A 22,440-nucleotide genomic window follows, 5' to 3' on the forward strand; every position below is an offset into this window, starting at 1 on the left:
CCTGCACGGCGGCTCTGTGTAGTGTGTGTTCCGGCGTAGAGAGAGAGAGAGAGAGAGAGAGACAGTGACATTTGATTTGAGTTAGATAGATTAGGCAGAACAGTCAGTCAGTTTAGCTGCACTTACAGTGTATTGTGTATATATATGCATCCCAGGTGTTGCATATATATATATATATATATATACACTGTATTCAGTTTAGCTAGATCCGTTCCTGTTATCTTCCTACTGACAGGCAGGCTTGTCTTGTTACAGTATTTACAGCTACCTGAAGAAAATTACTGGTGTTCTTTTGATCCTATTAGTACCACAGTCAGGCAGCTAGACTATTTACAGTTAGTGCAGTGCGTCCTGCTGACAGTGTTCAGCTAAACCTACAAGTTAGTGGGGTGCGTCCTGCTCACAGTGTTCAGCTAAACCTACAAGTTAGTGTGGTGTGTCCACCTCACAGTGTTCAGCTAAACCTACAAGTTAGTGGGGTGTGTCCACCTCACAGTGTTCAGCTAAACCTACAAGTTAGTGTGGTGTGTCCACCTCACAGTGTTCAGCTAAAACTACAAGTTAGTGGGGTGCGTCCTGCTCACAGTGTTCAGCTAAACCTACAAGTTAGTGAGGTGTGTCCTGCTCACAGTGTTCAGCTAAACCTACAAGTTAGTGGGGTGTGTCCTGCTCACAGTGTTCAGCTAAACCTACAATTTGGGGTAGTGAGACCTCTGCACAGTGTTCATCTAAAGCTACAAGTTAGTGCAGTGCGTCCTGTTCACAGTGTTCAGCTAGATCCGTTCCTGTTATCTTCTTACTGACAGGCAGGCTTGTCTTGTTACAGTATTTACAGCTACCTGAATACAATTGCTGGTGTTCTTTTGATCCTATCAGTACCACAGTCAGGCAACTAGACTATTTACAGTTAGTGCAGTGCGTCCTGCTCACAGTGTTCAGCTAAACCTACAAGTTGGTGTAGTGAGACCTCTGCACAGTGTTCATCTAAAGCTACAAGTTAGTGCAGTGCATCCTGCTCACAGTGTTCAGCTAAAACTACAAGTTAGTGCTGTGCGTCCTGCTCACAGTGTTCAGCTAAACCTACAAGTTGGTGTAGTGAGACCTCTGCACAGTGTTCATCTAAAGCTACAAGTTAGTGCAGTGCGTCCTGCTCACAGTGTTCAGCTAAAACTACAAGTTAGTGTGGTGCGTCCACCTCACAGTGTTCAGCTAAACCTACAAGTTAGTTTTTTGCGAGCTCTGCACAGTGTTCAGCCAAAGCTACCTGTAGAAGGTTGGTGGTGTTCTCATACTACAGGCAGGCAATTGATTTTGCTAGCTGCAGTATCAGTACATATATATATATATATATATATATATATATATATATATCCCAGCTTAGTGCAGCTACAGGCCATTAGTATGTCTGGAAGGCCAAGAAGGAGAGGCAAACAGTCACAAGCCAATAAGAGAGGGCAAGCAGGCTCTGTGTCTAGTGCTGGTCGTGGAGACGGTGCATCCTCATCAGCACGTGGCCGTGGGACACGCTTGGCCTTTTTTTCGGCAGCTGGCCGTGTTGAGCCGCAATATGCGAAAGACTTGGTCGAGTGGATGACCAAGCCGTCCTCATCCTCCTTATCCTCTCTCACCCATGCCCAGGGTACTTTGTCTGGCAAAGCAGCGGCCTCTTCCCTCGGCTCAGTGTCATCAGTGACTCCTTCCCTAGCCCCACCAAGTCCTCCTGAGGAGTCCCTCGAACTGTTTGACCACAGTGTTGGGTACATGCTCCAGGAGGATGCCCAGCGTTTGGAAGGCTCTGATGATGATACTGAGCTCGATGAAGGCAGTAACATGAGCACGGACAGAGGGGGTGCCCAAGAAGGACAGCAATCTGGCAGTCATGCTCCCCCTGCTGCAGCATACTGCCAGGTTTGCTCCAGTGATGAGGAGGGAGGGGATGATGAGGTCACTGACTCAACGTGGGTGCCTGATAGGAGAGAGGAAGAGGCGGCACATCACCAACGAGGCAGGATGGCCAGGGGCCAGCCTAAGGGCATCACATTGACTGCATCACACCCCAAAGCTCCACATGTGCAGGGCGCTGCAGTCTCTGCGCGTTATTCAAAAAGTTCTTTGGTGTGGGCCTTTTTTGAGACGAGTGCATCAGATCGCACCGCTGCTATTTGCAACATATGTCTCAAGCGTATCTCGCGTGGCCAAAACATCTCCCGCTTGGGTACCACATGCTTGACCAGACATATGTTGATCTGCCATGCAGTTCGTTGGCAAGCGTATCTAAAAGACCCACACCAAAGAACAAAGAGGACCTCTCCTTGCTCCTCATCAGCTGAGATCTCCAACCCCACTATACCTTCAGTCCTCTCTGAGACCTGCACTGAGAGGAATGAAGGTGTAGAATTAGGTGTGTCACAGCCAAGTACTTGTTGGCAATCTGCTTTTGGTACACCGACGTCAGATTGTACCAGGCAAATTTCCCTGCCCCAGCTGCTGCACCGCCGAAAGAAGTTTGCTCCCAGCCATCCACATGCGCAGTGGTTGAATGCTAGCTTGGCAAAATTGCTAGCACTTCAACTGCTGCCTTTTCAGTTGGTAGACTCTGCCCCCTTCCGTGAGTTTGTGGAATGTGCGGTTCCTCAGTGGCAGGTACCCAAACGCCACTTTTTCTCACGGAAGGCGATTCCGGCTCTCTACCGGCATGTGGAAGGCAATGTCCATGCCTCGCTGGACAGGGCGGTCAGCGGTAAGGTGCATATTACCGCTGACTCATGGTCCAGCAGGCATGGACAGGGACGTTACCTAAGTTTCACGGCGCATTGGGTGACTCTGCTGGCAGCTGGGAAGGATGCAGGACAAGGTGCAGTAGTGTTGGAGGTTGTTCCGCCACCATGCCTCCAAAATGCTAATGATTGTGACACACCTCTCTCCTCCACCCCCTCCTCTTCTTCTTCCTCCATGGCCTCTTCCTGTGCTTTGTCCACGGAACCAGCAGTGCTCCGTAGCCATTCAAGGGGCTACGCAAGTACGCAGGCCAAAAGATGCCATGCGGTGCTTGAGCTGGTGTGCTTGGGGGACAGGAGCCACACTGGGGCAGAGGTTCTGTCAGCTCTGCAGGGGCAGGTTCAGAGGTGGTTGACGCCACGCTAACTTAAGGCAGGAATGGTGGTTTGCGACAATGGCACCAACCTCCTCTCTGCCCTCCGACAGAAACAAATGACCCATGTGCCCTGTTTGGCTCACGTCCTTAACTTGGTGGTGCAGCGGTTCTTGGGCAGGTACCCGGGCTTACAGGATGTCCTGAGGCAGGCCAGGAAAGTCTGTGTGCATTTCAGTGCTCGTCTGACGGACCTCCAAAAGGAGTTTAACCTGCCCAAGAACCGCCTAATCTGTGACATGCCCACCAGGTGGAACTCAACGTTGGCCATGCTGCAGCGGCTGCACAAGCAGCAGAGGGCCATCAATGACTACCTGTGCGACTATGGCACCAGGACAGGGTCAGGGGAGCTTGTTTTTTTTTCCCCACGCCAGTGGGCCATGATCAGGGATGCATGCACTGTCCTGTCACCATTTGAGGAGGCCAAGAGGATGGTGAGCAGTGACAGTGCATGCATCAGTGACACTGTCCCCCTTGTCCACCTGTTGGAGCACACGCTGCGTGGAATAATGGACAGGGCACTTGAGGCAGAACAGAGGCAGGAAGAGGAGGACTTCCTTAGCTCTCAAGGCCCCCTTTATCCAGACAGTGTTCCTGCGTGCCCGCCGATCACACAGGAAGAGGACGAGGAGGAGGAGGAAGATTGTGTCAGTATGGAGGTGGAGCCTGGCACTCAGCATCAGCAGCAGTCTTTAAGGGATCAGTCCCAAGAAACACATGGACTTGTACGTGGCTGGGAGGAGGTGGCTGCGGACCATGTCGTCCTTGGTGACCCAGAGGACTCCGGACCGAATGCCTCAGCAAACCTAGGCTGCATGGCCTCCCTGATCCTGCAAAGCCTGCGTAAGGATCCTCGTATTCGTGGTATCAAGGTGAAGGACCAATACTGGCTGGCAACCCTCCTTGATCCACGTTACAAGGGTAAGGTTGCGGACCTTATCTTGCCATCGCAGAGGGAGCAGAGGATGAAACATCTTCGGGAGGCCTTGCAGAAAGGTCTGTGCAATGCATTCCCAGAGACTGGGAGGTTACCAACTCCTGTTTCTGGACAACGTGTTGCTGAGGCTTCGGTCAGTCAAAGAAGGAGCGGTGGAGAAGGTGGCCGTCTGATCGATGTGTTCAGACAGTTTTTTGGTCCGCAGCCCCAAGGTATGATCGGTTCCAGCAACCATCGCCAGCGTCTGTTTTACATGGTGCAGGAATACCTAGGGGCAAGATCAGACTTGGACACCTTTCCCACCGAAAATCCTCTGGGTTACTGGGTCTTGAGGATGGATCACTGGCCAGAGCTTGCACAGTATGCAATTGAGCTACTGGCCTGATCTGCATCCAGCATTCTTTCGGAACACACATTCAGTGCTGCTGGAGGCATGGTAACCGATCACAGGGTGCGTCTGTCCACCAACTCGGTCGATCGACTGACCTTAATAAAAATGAATCAGTCTTGGATCACCACCAGCTACCAAGCACCTGATGCTGATGTAACCGAATAATTTTTTGGGAAATCTCAGATCCCTTCAAAGACTGCCTATGCTGATGCTGAGTGACTATCCCTGAGTAATTATCCTCTTCCTCCTCAATCATCACGCTGATAGCTTGTAAGAACATTTTTGGTTCTGGGCACCACCACCAGTGCCTAAGGCCCAATTTTTCTGCCCCTGTTTTAACAGGGGCGTGTAATTACAATTTTTGATGCAATACTTTGCAGCAGGGCTCGTTCCTGCGTTCCAACTAGAGTGTCTGTGAGGGGTTGCAGTGTTGTGGCACCAGCACCACCAAAGGCCCAATTTTTCTGCCCCTGTTCAACAGGGGCATGTAATTACAATTCTTGATCTAATATTTCACAGCAGGGCCCATTTCTGCACCCACCAAGAGCGAGTGAGGACTTACAGTGTTGTGGTACCAGCACCACCACCACAGGCCCAGTTTTTCTGCCCCTGTTCAACAGGGGCATGTAATTACAATTCTTGATCTAATATTTCACAGTAGGGCCCTGTGAGGGCTTACAGTGTTGTGGCCACAACAACACCTAAGGCCCACATTTCTGCTGAGTATATAGGGCAGGCCCCTACTTTCAAACATCTAACTTACAAACGACTCCTACTTGCAAACGGAAGGAGACAACAGGAAATGAGATGAAATCTACCCCTAGGAAGGGAAATTCACTCCTGTAAGAGTTAATATGGGAAAAACATTTCTCCTTTCCACTGATGCTTTCCAATCCTTGTTCCACAAAAACCCAAAATTCTCAAAAAGCATTTGTCATTGGGACAAAAAGTGAGGTGAAATCTTCCAAAGAGGAGGAAAGACAGCAAAAAAAATGTCACAGGGGTGATAACCCTTCCCTATGTTTTCCAAAAAGCTTATAAAAGATTTTTTGGCTGGAGCTAAACACGTTAAAAATGTACCCATTCAAAATGACATACAGATTCTACTTAACAACAAACCTACAGTCCCTGTCTTGTTTGCACCGCCTGTATACTGCTGTTCAGAGTATATAGGGCCTGGTGGCCCCACACCTTTCCTTATTTTAATTTGGGTGCGGGGTTCCCCTTAATATCCATACAAGACCCAAAGGGCCTGGTAATGGACTGGGGGGTACCCATGCCGTCCGTCTCACTGATTTTCATCCATATTGCCAGGACTGGACATTACATTAAACCCGCAAGCAGTTTTAAATGAGATTTTTTCCTTTAAAAATGACATTTGGTGCAGGGACTGTTCTAAACACGGGAAACACGGGCCACTTTACAGGCATACTATAGACACCCCAGGTACGATATTTAAAGGAATATTTCACTTTTTTTTTTACTTTAAGCATCATTAAAATCACTGCTCCCGAAAAAACGGCCGTTTTTAAAAGTTTTCTTTGCATTGATACATGTCCCCTGGGGTAGGACCCGGGTCCCCAAACCCTTTTTAGGACAATACCATGCAAATTAGCCTTTAAAATGAGCACTTTTGATTTCGAACGTTCGAGTCCCATAGACGTCAATGGGGTTCTAACGTTCGTGCGAACTTTCGGTCCGTTCGCAGGTTCTGGCGTGAACCGAACCGGGGGGTGTTCGGCTCATCCCTACTCACAACCCACTACATATTAAGGGATGTCAGCTGTCTTTGGCCTTGGAGGTACTCAGACTTCATACACAATTGAAGCACAAAGACAATTTATGGTTTATAATTTGCTTATACACAACTGAAGCACAAAGACACTGTCTGGTTTATGAAATATATATTACTTTTATATTAATTTGAAGCACAGAGACACCCTTTTGTTTATTAGATATTTATTTTTGTAATTATTATATGAATTGGTTTTGTAGGACTGATTTTCTCTAATACTAATTTTGCAGGAGTGTTTAGCAGCTTCTAGCACATAATATTAGCACTAATATTATTTGTAGTCAGAGTCTTCGAGTTTGGAAAGTGATACTCCTAAGCACCAAGGCCTGAGGTGTGCCTTGACCTGACTGGTCAGTATGCCTGAAAAGAGGGCATACCCGGAATGTAAGAAAAGTAATATAAGTATGAATATTGGGGGAAACGGGTGGGTGGGAACCCAGAACGCCCACGAGCCCTGACCTGACAGAGGAGGAGGTTTAAATAGCCCTCTCAGACTCCTCCCACAAATGCAGGCTAGCCTTCGGCCAGCCTTTGTACTTGTAGTCAGAGTCTTCGAGTTTGGAAAGTGATACTCCTAAGCACCTGAGGTGTGCCTTGGCCTGACTGGTCAGTATGCCTGAAAAGAGGGCAAAAAAGACACAAATTTAGGTGAAAAAGGGAAGGTAAAATCCATCAAGTGGAGTAGTGCGTGCCCGAATGGCAACAGTATATAACTGATAAGTGTCCGTTATGACAGGAGAAACCCCCGACTTGGTGATGAGACAGAACCCCTTGTAGAAACCTGCAAATCTACCCCGAACCCAACGAAACGTCCCATGAACGCTTGGGCAGAGCCTGGAGCCCGAGACGACCCAGACATGAGAATGAACTACTGTGAATGAGAGGATGCGTGGGGGAAGGGGAGCCATGGCTGTCCCAAGTAGCCCCTGCAAAATGATAGCCGAGAAGATCAAAACTTCGACCAGACCCTGGGAAGTGCTCCGTGAAACCCTCCCCCCAAGCCCCGGCCCACCCATACTGGTATGGGAAAGAGCGAGGGTAAGTGCCAAAGGACAACTGGCAGGAGTTCAAAAAGCTAAATACCTGAAGGATGTGATGGAGTAGGTGGTTGAGGCCCAAACCCTAAGGCAATAAGCACTGACGACGTGGAGAAACCATGCCAGACACCGAATGCTGGTCCCACCTGATTTGATCAGGTCGTGCTGCAGCCGAGTCTGAATCCTGAACCAAGGAAGCAGGGCCAGACTCCACACCGAGGAAATAAGTCACATGGCCTGAAACAGTCATACCCCAAAGTGACAGAAAACCCCCCTACTTGACACCGGCTGGGGAACGGAAAAAATGACTGAACTGACGTCCCTGAGCAGTCTTCCAGGCCACATCCTAGACAAGATATCAGGCCCGAGTGTAGAATCCAGAATTATGACGACGTTTGCCCAAACCTACCACTTAAGGACCAACAAGGGGATGATGGCTGCCAATGCAGCCCAACCTGAGAACATGAACAAGAGAAATGACAGGCAACAATACATGAGAACAGCAATCCCCCTCTGAGCCTACCCAAGTATGAGAACATGAGCAGAAATGTCAAGACCACTGCGCGTGAATGAAGCTGATGATGGACCACCCCCCCCGTGTAAGTAGTGACTGAGCCCGAGTAACCTGCTGCGCAGAGACAGGTAATTGACTGAAAACTCAGGGCTGGTGTACCCACAGACCGTGGTGGGCAATCGTACAGGTGTGGTGAATGAACGTGCATCGCATGACATATGTTATACGGGCGAGAAGATTGTGGTCAACAATAATTAACAAACGAAACCTCAGCCCGTATGGATCTGTAGACGTGACAGATCCTGACATGTGAGCCCTAGCTAACTGACCCAGGTACAAACATGAACGAAGATACAATGAGACATGACAAACAACGAAGATAGAACCAGCTACCGAAGTATGCCGTGACTGAACAACAACGCCCCTCTGAGAAACGTTGTGACAGGAATGCTGAGACTGAACACTGAGGTAGAAAGGCTATGCTAGAAATCTCGGGGCAGAAGCGCACTGACAGCAATGTCTGACAGAAAAAACCCTATGACAGGAATGCTGAAACTGAAAGTTGAGGCAGGAACGTGAGAACCGAAACTCTGGGCAGAGCGTAATGACAACGGCAATAACAGAAATCCTGGGGCAAAAACACTATGACAGAACACAGACAGAAACGCAGAGGCAGAAAAGCAAAGACAGAAATCCTGGGGCAGAAACGCAGAGGCAGAAATGCCATGACTGAAATCCTGGGGCAGAAACGCAGAGGCAGAAATGCCATGACCGAAATCCTGGGGCAGAAACGCAGAGGCAGAAATTCCATGACCGAAATCCTGGGGCAGAAACGCAGAGGCAGAAATGCCATGACCGAAATCCTGGGGCAGAAACGCAGAGGCAGAAATGCCATGACCGAAATCCTGGGGCAGAAACGCAGAGGCAGAAATGCCATGACCGAAATCCTGGGGCAGAAACGCAGAGGCAGAAATGCCATGACCAAAATCCTGGGGCAGAAACGCAGAGGCAGAAATGCCATGACCGAAATCCTGGGGCAGAAACGCAGAGGCAGAAATGCCATGACAGAACTCCTGGGGCAGAAACGCAGAGGCAGAAATGCCATGACCGAAATCCTGAGGCAGAACGCTATGACAGAACACTAAAGCAGAAATGTAATGACAGAAAACCTGGGGCAGAAACACCAAGACAGAAAAGCTGAGACTGAACGCCAAGTCAGAAATGCTGGGGCAGAATGCCGCTGTGATAGAACTCCTGGGCAGAAACGCTATGACAGAAATCTTGGGCAGCCATGCTGTGACCGAAAACCTGGGGCAGAAACGCCTTGACAGAAATGGCGAGAGAAATGCAGGGGCAGAACGCTATGACAGAAATGCGGGGGCAGAACTCTATGACAGAAATGCGGGGGCAGAACGCTATGACAGAAATGCGGGGGCAGAACGCTATGACTGAAATGAGGGGGCAGAACGCTATGACTGAAATGCGGGGGCAGAACGCTATGACTGAAATGCGGGGGCCGAACGCTATGACAGAAATGCAGGGGCAGAACGCCAAGACAGAAATCCTGGGGCAGAACGCTAAGACAGAAATCCTGGGGCAGAACGCTAAGACAGAAATCCTGGGGCAGAACGCTAAGACGGAAATCCTGGGGCCGAACGCTAAGACAGAAATCATGGGGCCGAACGCTAAGACGGAAATCATGGGGCCGAACGCTAAGATGAAAATCCTGGGGTAGAATGTTAAGACAGAAATCCTGGGGCAGAAACGCTAAGACAAACGCTGAGACCGAAATGCCGGGGTAGCACGCTAATGATGGAAATGCTGGGGCAGAATACTATGACAGGAATGCTAGGTCCGAACGCTGAGACAGAAATGCTGGACATTGCAACAGAAATGCTGAGGTATAAATGCTGCCAGAAATGCCGGCTGAACATGACAGAAACGCTGGGGCAAAAACGCCATGACAGAAATGCAGGGCTGAATGTGACGACAGACATGCTGGGGCAGAACACCTTGACAGAAATGCTGGGGGAGAATGCTGCGACAGAACTGCTGAGGCAGAAAACGCTATGACCGGAACGCTACGACAGGAGTGCTGTGATAGCAAAACGCTGACACTGAAACGCCTAGATAGAAACCTGAGGCTGAAGCACTATGACAGAAATCCTGGGGCCGAAACACCATGATGAACACTGGTACCTGAAGCGGTGAATGCCCGGGAGGCGTGTGGGGGATCCCCCCCCATAATGCCCCATGTAAGTACCGGGAAGTGAGCAGGCGGGTGAGCACCCCCCCCCAATGAGAACCGGGAAGTGTGCGTGCGATTCCACCGTGCTGCACGGTGTGAGTTCCAGGGAGGTGAGGTAAACAGAATGCAGGGGCCAAATGCTAGGTGAGTGGATAAAGATGGACGAACAGACGCCCCCCCCCCAGGAGAAGCAGGCGGCCGCCCCCCCCACCCCACGCTGGCAGGACACACAGGGATGAGGGACTAGGGAAGTTGATGTGGGTGAAAATGATTGACGGCCGCGGCGCCCCCTCCCCCCATGAGCGCCGGGAGAAGCGGGCGGGCCACACTTGACTGGCTGCTGCCAAGGGGAAGGAGGGTGAGTGGAGGATGGACGGCCCCCCTCCCTTCCCTCTGCAAGATCACCAAGGAAATCGGGCAAGCGGGCGCCGTGTGCAGCTGGCTGGACACCCCCCTCAATAGCCGGAGAAGCGGTCGGCCGCTCCCCCCCTGAAGCGAGCTGGTAAGGGGAGACAGGAGCTGGCTGACAAGAGGCTCCCTCGTGGAGCTGCATGCATGGGGAGAGGAGTCGGCGGGCGGGCGGCCGATCGCCCCCCCCTGCTAAATACCAGAAGGGGGATCCGTGAATGTGGGTGCCGAAGGGGGAACCAGGTGGGTGGAGAGGTGCACTCCCTGGTAAAGCACCGAGAGAGACACCGCCACCATCTTGTAATTGATCCGGAAGTGACGCGTAGGCCCCGCCCCCTACTGAACCCAGAACGCCCACGAGCCCTGACCTGACAGAGGAGGAGGCTTAAATAGCCCTCTCAGACTCCTCCCACAAATGCAGGCTAGCCTTCTGCCAGCCTTTGTACTTCAACATGGTTATTTTATTAGTAGCAGTGGATATTCATTTTCATATAAAATATATGACTATAGGAGATTGTGAGAGACTGGACATGCTACTGGTGTGGTTAGGATATGTTGTAGGAGGCAGCACCTTTACAAATCAATGCTCCTACTCCTGGCTGCTGGGGTCCCTAATGCACTAATGAGACATGTCAGAAAGGTGTGAAATGAATACTATTAGCTTGCTGTGCATGCTACTTTTTCTTAGTTCATTGAATAAGCCAGTTATTAGGAGAAAAAAATGAAAACAAAATGGTTTAACTTTATTGTCTTATTTCAATTTTATGCATTGTGTTAAACACAAACTAAGTATATTTATCAGAGACACAGCAACCAGTCTGCTTTCAATGGGAATTGGCTGCTGTGAATAAAATTGACAAGTTTCTCTCTACCTGTTTTACATAACACCAGGATACATCTAGTAATACTAGCAGTCATTTTAAATTTCAATGTTTTTATTTTTTTTATTGTAAAGATCTCCAGAGGCAGAGGTACCCTGTAAAGGCAATAAAATCTCGACATTCCACAAACTACAAACAAATCAAGTACAGAGCTATACAAAACAACCAAAGCATCCAAAGTACAGAGTCATCTTGAGCACAGCGAGGAAAAAAAGTTTTTAATCCCCTGCTGATTTTGTACGTTTGCCTACAGACAAAGAAATTATCAGTCTTTAAGTTTAATGGTAGGTTTATTTAAACAGTGAGAGACAGAACAACAACAAACATATCCAGGTTATAAATTGATTTGCATATTATTGAGTGAAATAAGTATTTGATCCCCTATCAATTAGCAAGATTTCTGGCTCCCAGGTGTCTTCTGTACAGGTAGTGAGCTGAGACTAGGCGCACTCCCTTAATGGGAGGGCGGCCAATGTCAGTTTGTTACCTGTATAAAAGACACCTGTCCACAGAAGCAATCAATCAGATGCCAAGCTCTCCACCATGACCAATATCAAAGAGCTGTCCAAGTATGTCAGGGACAAGATTGTAGACCTACACAAGGCTTGAATGGGCTACAAAACCATCACCAAGCAGCTTGGTGAGAGGGTGACAACAGTTGGTGCAATTATTCGCAACTGGAAGAAACACAAAATAACTGTCAATCTCCCTTGATCTGAGGCTCCATGCAAGATCTCACCTTGCGGAGTTGCAATGATCATGAGAATGGTGAGATATCAGCCCAGAACTACACAGGAGAATCTTGTCAATGATCTCAAGGCAGCTGGGACCATAGTCACCAAAAAAAAAATTGGTAACACACTACGTTGTGAATGACCGAAATCCTGCAGCACCTGCAAGGTCCCCCTGCTCAAGGAAACACATGTACAGGCCTATCTGAATGATTCAGAGGTGAACCTGGGGAAAGTGCTGTGGTCAGATGAGACCAAAATAAAGCTCATTGGCATCAACTTAACTCGCCGTGTTTGGAGGAGAAGGAATGCTGCCTATGATCCCAAGAACACCATCCCCACCATCAAATATGTAGGTGGAAACATTATGCTTTGGGTGTGTTTTTCTGCTAAGGGGACAGGACAACTTCACCGCATTAAAGGGACGATGGACGGGGCCATGTTCAGTCAAATCTTAGGTGAAAACCTCCTTCCTTCCATGCCATTGAAAATGCGGCCTGGATGTGTATACTAGCATGACAATGACCCAAAAAACAGGGCCAAGGTAACAAAGGAGTGGCCTAGCCAGTCTCCAGACCCTAATCCTGTAGAAAATATGTGGAGGGAGCGGAAGTTCGAGTTACCATACATCAGCCTCGAAACCTTAATGACTTGGAGAGGATCTGCAAAGAGGAGTGGGACAAAATCTCTCCTGAGATGTGTGCAAACCTGGTGGCCAACTACAAGAAACGTCTGCACAAGAAACGTCTGACCTGATTGCCAACAAGAGTTTTGCAACCAAGTACTAAGTCATGTTTTGCGAAGTGAAGGGGTTAAATACTTATTTTACTCATTAAAATGCAAATCAAATTTATAACTTTTTTCTGGATATTTTTGTTGTAATTCCGTCTCTCACTGTTAAAATAAACTTACCATTAAAATTATAGACTGATCATTTCTTTGTCAGTGGGCAAACATACAAAAACAGAAGGGGATCAAGTACTTTTTTCCCTCACTGCATGTGGGATCAGGAAGATCGATAGAATTATGGGTCTGCTGTATGACATTATGCCATAACTTGGAACTGCGGTGAGAGTAAAGCTTCGTACACACGATCAGATTTTCGGCAGGGAATTGTGTGATGACAGACTGTTTGCCTAAAAATCCGTCCGTTATTACGCTCCATCAGACATTTGTTGTCCAACTTTCTGGCAACAAATGTTGGATGGCAGGCTAGTAAGTTTTCGGTGGACATCAGATCTGTTGTCCGATTTTCGTATCGTGTATATGTAAGTCTGTTACACAAAAGTCCAAAGTACAAACACGCATGCTCAGAATCAATGCTCACCAAGCACAACATTAGCAGAAAGGTGCTCAAAGGGTGGAGCTCAAGAGCGGAAATTCCACATAGTACGTCACTACGTTCGTGCTTGTTGGCCGACAATTGTGTACCGTTTGTATGCAAGACATGTTCCCGGCACATGCCCTTCGGACAAAAGTCTGACGCTCTGTTGGCCAACAATCGGATCGTGTGTATGAGGCTTAAGTATAAGTCTGTATGACTCGTAGAGATACCTATTTAAAATGAAGAAAGTTTAGAGAATTTTGAAAACAGGAAAGGGGTGTTATACGATAGTTGAGCAAATGGAAGTAGACTTCAAATAACAATTATCCACGGGAGAAGGGATCAGGGATCAGGGAAGAGGAACTAGCAGTAATTTTAGATATCAAAGCACAAAAGGGCTAGTAAATAGTATTTGTTTTCTTATTTATTTCTTTTTTAATCCAATTGACATAATCTTTGGTGAGGAATGTGTAGACACTTGGTAGTTTAGGGTTCGCACATAGTTCTGGACCAAAAGAAACAATTCCCCGAAACATTTCCTCGCATATTAAAGGTCCTCCAGAATCACCCTGAAATATATATAAAACAAAATAATATTAAAAAAAATCTACTAGACTATGTAGACATAATGACCATGTGGTATAGGAAGAGCCAGATCATCTACAAGGCAACTTAGGCAGGAACCCAGAGCTTGATGAATGTGCAAGGGTCCAGCTACAAACTTCATGCTCCTACAGTAAACCAGGAAGATAACACTGTTGATCATATATGTGAACCTGCCTGTCACTTCACAATAGATGATACATTTAAGCAGTTGGTGCCTATTGCAATCTTTATTAATGTCAAAGGATTATGGAAGGGAGGAGGCAAAGTTGCTACCAGGGACGGATATCCCAATAGACACTGTAGGCATGTGCCCGTCTGTAGGAGTTTTGTTTTTTATTAAACCGTTGCTCAGGGCCAAGGGCCAATGCAAGCAGCATAAGGCAGCTTTGGCATCTGTTAGGACGCCAGGATGGGCCAGCCGACCAAAAAGAACAGAGTGTGGCCGCAGTGAGAGAGGAACACATGCCAGGGATAGTGATTCCTCCCCCTACCTTCTCCCCCAGCAGCTGATTGGGCACTCACTCCTATTCGGAACATCCCGGAGATGGAGGCTGCAGTTAGGCTCGCATTTTGATTGGCCAGCACTCAGGGAGGATGTGTGGCCGGCCTTGGAAATGAATACACCCAGAGAGCAACACGAGGGAGGTGCGTGTGCTGTGTGAGTGTGCTGGATCATGTGGTGATAATAGAAAGAACACATAGAGAATACAAGGAAAAGGATGATGGCTGGGTTACTAAGCAGAGAGGGATGAGGATGATCCTAAAAAAGTAAGGGCATGATTATGGAGAGGAAGTTGGAGATGAGGATGATAAGGATAGATGTGTAATAAGAATCTAGAGATGAGGATGATTCTGGAAGAAGAAGAGAATGATGGAGTTTTTTTGGTATAACTCGCTGGACTATCTTTAATTGTATAGCTAGAGATTGAAAAAGATTTAAAATGATTAAAGTTTAAAAGGTACTCATTTGGGAGCGTATAATTTATTTATTTATTTCAGGTACTTATATAGCGCCGTCAATTTACGCAGCGCTTTTACATATATATATTATACATTCACATCAGTCCTTATACCCTCAAGGAGCTTACAATCTAAGATCCCTAACTCACATTCATACCTATACTAGGGCCAATTTAGACAGGATCCAATTAACCTACCAGCATGTCTTTGGAGTGTGGGAGGAAACCGGAGTACCCGGAGGAAACCCACGCAGACACAGGGAGAACATGCAAACTCCAGGCAGGTAGTGTCGTGGTCGGGATTTGAACCAGCGACCCTTCTTACTGCTAGGTGAGAGTGCTACCCACTGCACCACTGTGCCGCCCCATAATCTGCCATGTGTCTCCTCAACCTGCATATCCTAGGTGCACGGGAAGCTGCTTTGGGGTGACACATGTGCACGCGCCACGTTGTCTCTGTTTGGCGTGTTTAGACGCCATGGCAGCCATTTATAGGGCAGGAGAAGACACACAGCAGGGAAGTTCTTGCCAAACCTAGCCTCTGAAGCACCCAGTGGTGATCGGCGAAACTGATCAGGCACAGAGACCCTTCCACCTCCAACTGTTAATTTATGGAGAATACATGCCTATAAATGGGATTATATGCTGGACGACCAGCCTAAGGATTAAAGGATTCTGTCACTGAACAAGATGACTGAGTATACTCCTTCTCCACATTCCTGTGACTGTTGAAGTATAGGGGGAGCATTTACTTAAAGGGGTTGTAAAGGTAATTTTTTTTTTTAAATAACAAACACGTTATATTTATCTTCACTGTGCAGCTCGTTCTGCACAGAGTGGCCCCGAACCTGCTCTTCTGGGGTCCCTCGGCGACTGTTTCAGCTCCTCCCCGCAAGAACTAACCACCTTAATGCGAGCTCCCTCACATGGTGGTTAGTTCTTGCGGGCGCGCTCCCGTGATACAGCCGGCGGCTATAGCCGCTCACTGTATCACTCGGCCCCGCCCCCCAGCGTGCCGCGTCATTGGATGTGATTGACAGCAGCGCGAGCCAATGGCTGCGCTGCTTCCAATCCATCCACTGTAGCCAATCAGTGGCCAGGCTGAGTGGCGGAATGGATGTCGGGAGCGAGCAGCTGACTTTCGAGGGGTCAGGTAAGTAAAACGGGGGGGCTGGGGGCGGCGGTATTGTCAGAAGTTTTTTCACCTTAAAGCATAGAATGCATTAAGGTGAACATTTTTTTACCTTTATAACCCCTTTAAAGCCCTGCATACACATACATATCTTGACAACGGATGGTTCCATACAATGCACATGGACAATTTATCAGTGCCATTCATGGAAGCAGTGGCGGCTGGTGCTCAAAATTTTTGGGTGGGGCGCAAGCGGACTGAAAAATTCAGAAAAATACTGAAACAAAAACATCAATTGCAGCCACTGTGCCATCAAATGCAGCCACTGTGTCCATCATATGCAGCCAACTGTGCCCAGCAAATGCAGACACACTGCCCATCATATGCAGCTAACTGTGTCCATCATATGCAGTCTCTGTGCCCATCATATACAGCCTCTGTGCCTATCATATGCAGCCTCTGTGCCCATCATATGCAGCCACTCCACCCATCATATGCAGCCTCTGTGTCCAGCATATGCAGCCAACTCTGCACATCATTTGCAGCCACTGTGGCCATCATATGCAGCCTCTGTGCCCAGCAAATGCAGCCTCTGTGCCCAGCAAATGCACCCAACTGTGCCCCATAAATTGCAGCCTCTGTTCCCATAATATGCAGCCACTGTGCCCAGCAAATGCAGCCAACTGTGCCCATCAATTGCAGCCTCAGTGCCCATAATATTCAGTCACTATGCCCAGCAAATGCAGTCAACTGTGCCCCATCAATTGCAGCCTCTGTGCCAATAATATGCAGCCACTGTGCCCCCCGCACGCTCGCTGTCTGCCCAGCACTTATCCCATCATGGTGGCAAGCTGTGAGACGGGTAGCACGGCAATGGCTCCTGTGTCCTCCATGTGCATCTTCTTCCTGTTCTGCTAGGCGGCCAATGACATCCCCTCTGCCTTCAGCCAATCAGGTGGCTGGTATTACATCCGCACATCATGAATGGCTGGGAGACAGTTCTGTGTTAGAAAAGCAAATATTTATTTACTTTGCTAACACACCTGGGTGGACTCTAAGCGCAATGGTTTGTGCTCACAGTTCACCTTTTTTTGAAGTGACAAATAGTGATAACTTGCATCGCTCATGTGCGCTTTTAATTTAAACGCCGGTGGAATCTTTTTTTTGCTGTCTTGCAACAGTTTCACTGCTATGGTATACTAACACTTTATACTTAATCCTGTGCAGTGTATTTGCAATTTTTAATAAACCTTTTAGCTCTCTGCACTATTGGAGTCCCCCCTTTTTTCTTTTTTATGGTTTATCCTTGCTGGAACACTGGCCACTTGAGTTTTCCTGGAACCAATTGTTTGCTCTGAGTGTTTGCTGCTGCTGCTGAGAAGTTAACATCAAAGACGATCAGAGGGACATCGGTTGCGGTTCCAACAGGATATCAACAGTGACCTGCTGAGCCTGTTTTGACCCCCCTGAATAAGGGCAGTTGCAGGCTTTCTGGTAAGCCTCCATTTTCTCCGGTGGTGGGCGGCACTATTGATTGGATCATTGGAGTGCGACTCTGCACCTTTATAATATGTTTTTGGAATATTTTTTTGGACCGTTTTTTATTCACTATTTATTTGTAATCACTGTTTGGATTATATTTTAAGCTTTTTGAGCACGTTTTTTATTGATGAAAATTTTACACACTGGTGGTTCATTATTATTATTATGGATTGCTCATAGTATCTTATTTTCACATTTTCTTTTGTTGTCAATACTTTTTATTAATATTATTATCACTATTTGTCATTTCACTTAGATTTATGTCCAGCGCTACACTGATTATTATCGATACTATCTTTGCCTTATATCGGGGTTATAGTGTTTAGCAGCAGGACTCCTATCACGGATTTTTTTCATTATTGATTTTTCATTTTTTCACTATTTATGCACCTAGCGCAGTTCTTTATTTATTTTTAACACCTTTTTTTGAAGCCTATTAGAGCCTATGGCTCTAATCAGGTGCTTTAAAAACACCCCCCCACCGCTGTAATTCAGGCGCCCGGCATCTGAAAAGGGGCCAGATGCCTGAATAGCGGGTGGCTACAGCGCCCATGGATAGATTCATGCAATGCATGAATCTATCCATACTACACAGAGGGGGTGGCTGGAGAGAGGGGGGTGGCATCCCTTAATGGATGCACCGCCACTGCATTGAAGAGTTATATCAATTTATGGTGTGAGGGAGATTTTCCTGGGTTACAGCCTCTGGTGAATAACCCTCTGATGTAACTCCAAGGACTGACCATTTACATTGGGAACACACTATTGCCTCCTCTGGACCACCATAGGACTTTGGAATTATTAAACTGGGCTACTGCTGTGCTGCATACTTTTGGAGATGAAATCATCCCTTCATAACAGCATAATTGTGGATACTTATTACCCATGGATGAAGCTACTATTATATTTTCTATTCTATTCCATCGATTGACTGTAATGCTGGTCTCCCGCAGGTCTACCCTATTACCTCAATTTTCCAATCCCATCATTTGTTTTTGTTTCTCCTTACTACTCCCATTACTAGATTACCAAGAAAAGTTATCTACTTATCCAATTCCCACATTTTGTGGACTTAATCAGAGTAGAAAGCTGGGCATACAGAGTTACCTTTTTGTTTTACTAAAAATCATATTTGGAACTCTAGGTATAAGAATTCTTTAATGAGATATGTCAGTGGAATGACTATTTCAGACAAAAGTAATCCATAAACTGTCAATGATGAGGTCAGGCAAAACTTCTTCCCACTGTAAGGGCTCATTCAAATGGGTGGTTAAGCTCATCCTCCTTGCAGAGACACCGGCAGATGTATGTGGATCCACCTTGGAGCTGCATACAGGCAACCCATAGAAGTGGATGCACGCAGTGACTGCACAGACACAATCACATGTCAGATCGGAATGCAGAGACTGTGCATTCGGATCTGTGCACCAACTCCCTGCCCCCATGTCCAAATTTGACATGGAATTGTGTCCGTGCAGCCTGCGTGTGCATTCACTTCTATAAGCTGCCTGCACACGCATCTGCCAGCGGCTCTGCATGGAGTATGGGCTTAATTGCCCATGTAAATGAGTCCCAAGAATAATTTGTTAGATGCCTCACTGAAATTTTTGGACACCATCTGTATCAAAATGAAAATAATTTGAGCTCAGTATGTTTTGTTAACCTTTTAAACCCAAAATATTGTTTTGTTATTGCTGGTTGCTTGGGCATAGTAATGAGCCAAAGGTGCCTGAGTTTGTTCCAGGGGCATTTGCTGAACAGATAAATTAAAGTCTGGAAATTGGGATTGTTCCCCGAACCAAAATGAAGTCTATGGGGGGGGGCAAAGGGGCAAACCCTGCAAATTCAGTTTTCCCATTTTTAAGGCTAACAGGAAAGGATTGTTAAACAAAGGGTTTGGGGAGCTGAGCTAGGGGTAACATCTACCAATGCAATTTTTTTTTCTTTGTTTAAATACCGTTTGATGGGAGGCAGCTCTTTTTAATTCGATTTAAAGGACAACATAAAAAATGCACAATTACTTCAGATAACATTCTTGGGGGATGCTCTAAACCTGCTTCTGAAAGGGCACCTGTACAATATACTAAAGCAAACGTGACTTTTATAAAAAAAAAGCCATTTAAATTGCTGGAATATATAAAGTTGCCAGAGATGCCATTCTGTTTGTAAACAATCTAGGGATTCCCTTCAACATCTACTGTATACTAGACCTTTATCAAGAAAAAGGGTCCAGTGTGGATTCTGAGGGACCCACACAAAACACTAACAAAAAGATAGGCGTATTGACGACAGATCGGTAATGCATTTCAAAGCTCTTGCATTTGAAGAAGTCTGAAGAAGAAGCAAGAGCTTCGAAATGCATTACCGATCTGTCGTCAATACGCCCAGCACGCCCCTGTGACGTCATTTCTGACCAGACACGGGTTTGCAGTGCACACTGGTTACGGCAGCGGTCGGCCACTTCCTGGTTTCATCCCCTTACAAAGCCTGTACTCGAGTCCACAATGGCCATAGGACGCTTTGGAGAAGCTGGTGCACTGATGCTCACTACAATCCAATGCCTGTCACACTCTACCATTTTGTGAGTTGCCAATCTGTTTTATATTATTAAAACTTACCTTCTATTGCTACACTTAGTTTGGCGCCCCTTTGTGTTCATCTTCACCTACAGAGTTCATTGTTTCGCTCCAGGGTGCTGCCTCTAGGTGCTGCTTTGTTAAGAATGTTCTCATATGGACTTTTTATATGGACTTATATATAAATCTCGATGAACATTATGTTTTAACATGGTTTTAAACGTCAGTGTCATGGTTCTCTACTAGTGCCACTGCTTTTTCAATATTGTGCTATTATTGTTTTTTTATTTTTAGTCATTCTCAGACTTACTTCTTTTGACGCCATGTGTTTTTCCTGTAGTGTACAGTATATAATACAGTGCAGGCAGTGTACAGTATATAATACAATGCAGTCAGTGTACAGTATATAATACAGTGCAGGTGGTGTACAGTATATAATACAGTATAGTGTGGTGTGAAAAAAATCCCCATCATGTCCTGAAGGCCACCAAGGAGAGGCAGAAGCTCACAGGCCACAAAAAGAGGGCAAGTAGCCTCTGTGTCTACAGTGAAAAGTGGTGGTCGCAGACATAGTGTATCCTATGCAGGCGGGCCACGCTTGCCTTTTTTTCCTGCTGTTGGCCATGTTATTGAGCCACAACATGCAGAAGAGTTGGTGGAGTGGATAACTAAGCCATCCTCATCCTCCTCATCCTCTGTCACCCAGGCTCACACTAGTTTACCTTCCAATGCAGCTGCCAAAGTGACCTATTCCACTGTCTGCTTGTCCACAGTTACTCCTTCCATAGCCCCACCGTCAAGCATTGAGGAGGAGTCACCAGAATTATTCAACCATGTCAGTTACATGCTGATAGAGGATGCACAGCAATTTGAATGTTCCGATGTTGGTTCCCAGGTTGTCGAAGGGAGTACCGTAAGTCCTAGAGAGAGGGGGGAGTCACAGAAGGACAAGAAACTAGCAGTCATGTTCCCCCAGCTGCAGCATACTGCCAAGTTTGCTCCAGCGATGAGAAGGGAGGGGTTGATGAGGTTACTGACTGTACTTGGGTGCCTGAGAGAACAGGAGGAGGAAAGTGACCTCAAGTTCTCTCAAAAACCTGCACTGAGAGGAATGAAGGTATTGTAATAGGTGCCACAAGTACTTGCACCCAATCTGCTAGCAGTACACCACCTGTTGATTTCGCTACCCCAGTTGCTGAACCGTAAAAAAAAAGTCCCAAATTGTTAGCACTGCAACTGCTGCCTTATCATCTGGTAGATTCTGCCCCCTTTTGTGAATTTTTGGAATGTGCTGTACCACAGTGGCAGGTTCCAAAAAGAAATCTATTTTCATGTAAGGCCATTCCAGCTCTGTGCCGTCATGTAGAAGGCAATGTTTTGGCCTCGTTGGACAGGGCTGTCAGCAGCAAGGTTCAGATTACAGTGGTGTAGTGGGTAGCACTCTCACCTAGCAGTAAAAAGGGTTGCTGGTTCGAATCCCAACCACGACACTACCTGCCTGGAGTTTGCATGTTCTCCCTGTGCCTGCGTGGGTTTCCTCCGGGTACTCCAGTTTCCTCCCACACTCCAAAGACATGCTGGTAGGTTAATTGGCTTCTGTCCAAAAAAAAAAATTGGCCCTAGTATATGAATGTGAGTTGGGGACCTTGGATTGTTTGCTCCTTGAGGGTAGAGACCGATGTGAGTGTGCGATGTATGTGTGGAGCGCTGCGTAAATTGACGGCACTATATGGGTACTTAAGATAACTAGGGATATTTGTAGACACGCACCCACACTCACTCAGATTGAACTGGATGGACTGGTGTCTTTATTCAACCTTACTAACTATGTAACTATTATTGCTGACTCATGGTCCAGCAGGCTTGGTCAGGGATGTTACATTTCCTTCACAGCGCACTGGATAACTCTGCTGGCAGCTGGGAAGGATGCAGGACAGGGTTCAGTGTTGGAGCTTGTTCTGCCACCATGCCTTCAAAAAACTGGTGGTGATTCTGCCACATCTGTCTGCTCCACCCCATCCTTTTCTTCTTCCTCTATGGCCTCTTTTGCTGAATTGTCCTTTGAGCCATCAGTGCTCCCTAAGCAGTCAAGGAGCTACGCAAGCAGTCAGGCTAAAAGATGACATGCAGTGCTTCAGTTGGTCTGTCTAGGGGCAGAGATTCTGTCAGCTCTGCAGGGGCAGGCTCAGAGGTGGTTGATGCCATGGC

The 22,440-nt window shown here is 47.1% G+C and overlaps 1 protein-coding gene across 1 annotated transcript in view; it reads right to left on the minus strand.

Annotated features, from left to right (window-relative positions):
* Positions 1-11,648: 11,648 nt before the first annotated feature.
* The window catches only part of LOC141133213 (granzyme A-like), a 40,413-nt gene continuing 29,621 nt past the window's right edge, over positions 11,649-22,440 (minus strand). Inside the window, exon 5 of the mRNA XM_073622443.1 lies at positions 11,649-13,986. Within this exon, the coding sequence (XP_073478544.1) occupies positions 13,816-13,986 (171 nt within the window). The 3' untranslated portion in view covers positions 11,649-13,815. The remainder of the gene's footprint in view (positions 13,987-22,440) is intronic.

Source organism: Aquarana catesbeiana, linkage group LG01 (assembly GCF_042186555.1).
Source record: "Aquarana catesbeiana isolate 2022-GZ linkage group LG01, ASM4218655v1, whole genome shotgun sequence".
NCBI lineage: Eukaryota > Metazoa > Chordata > Amphibia > Anura > Ranidae > Aquarana > Aquarana catesbeiana.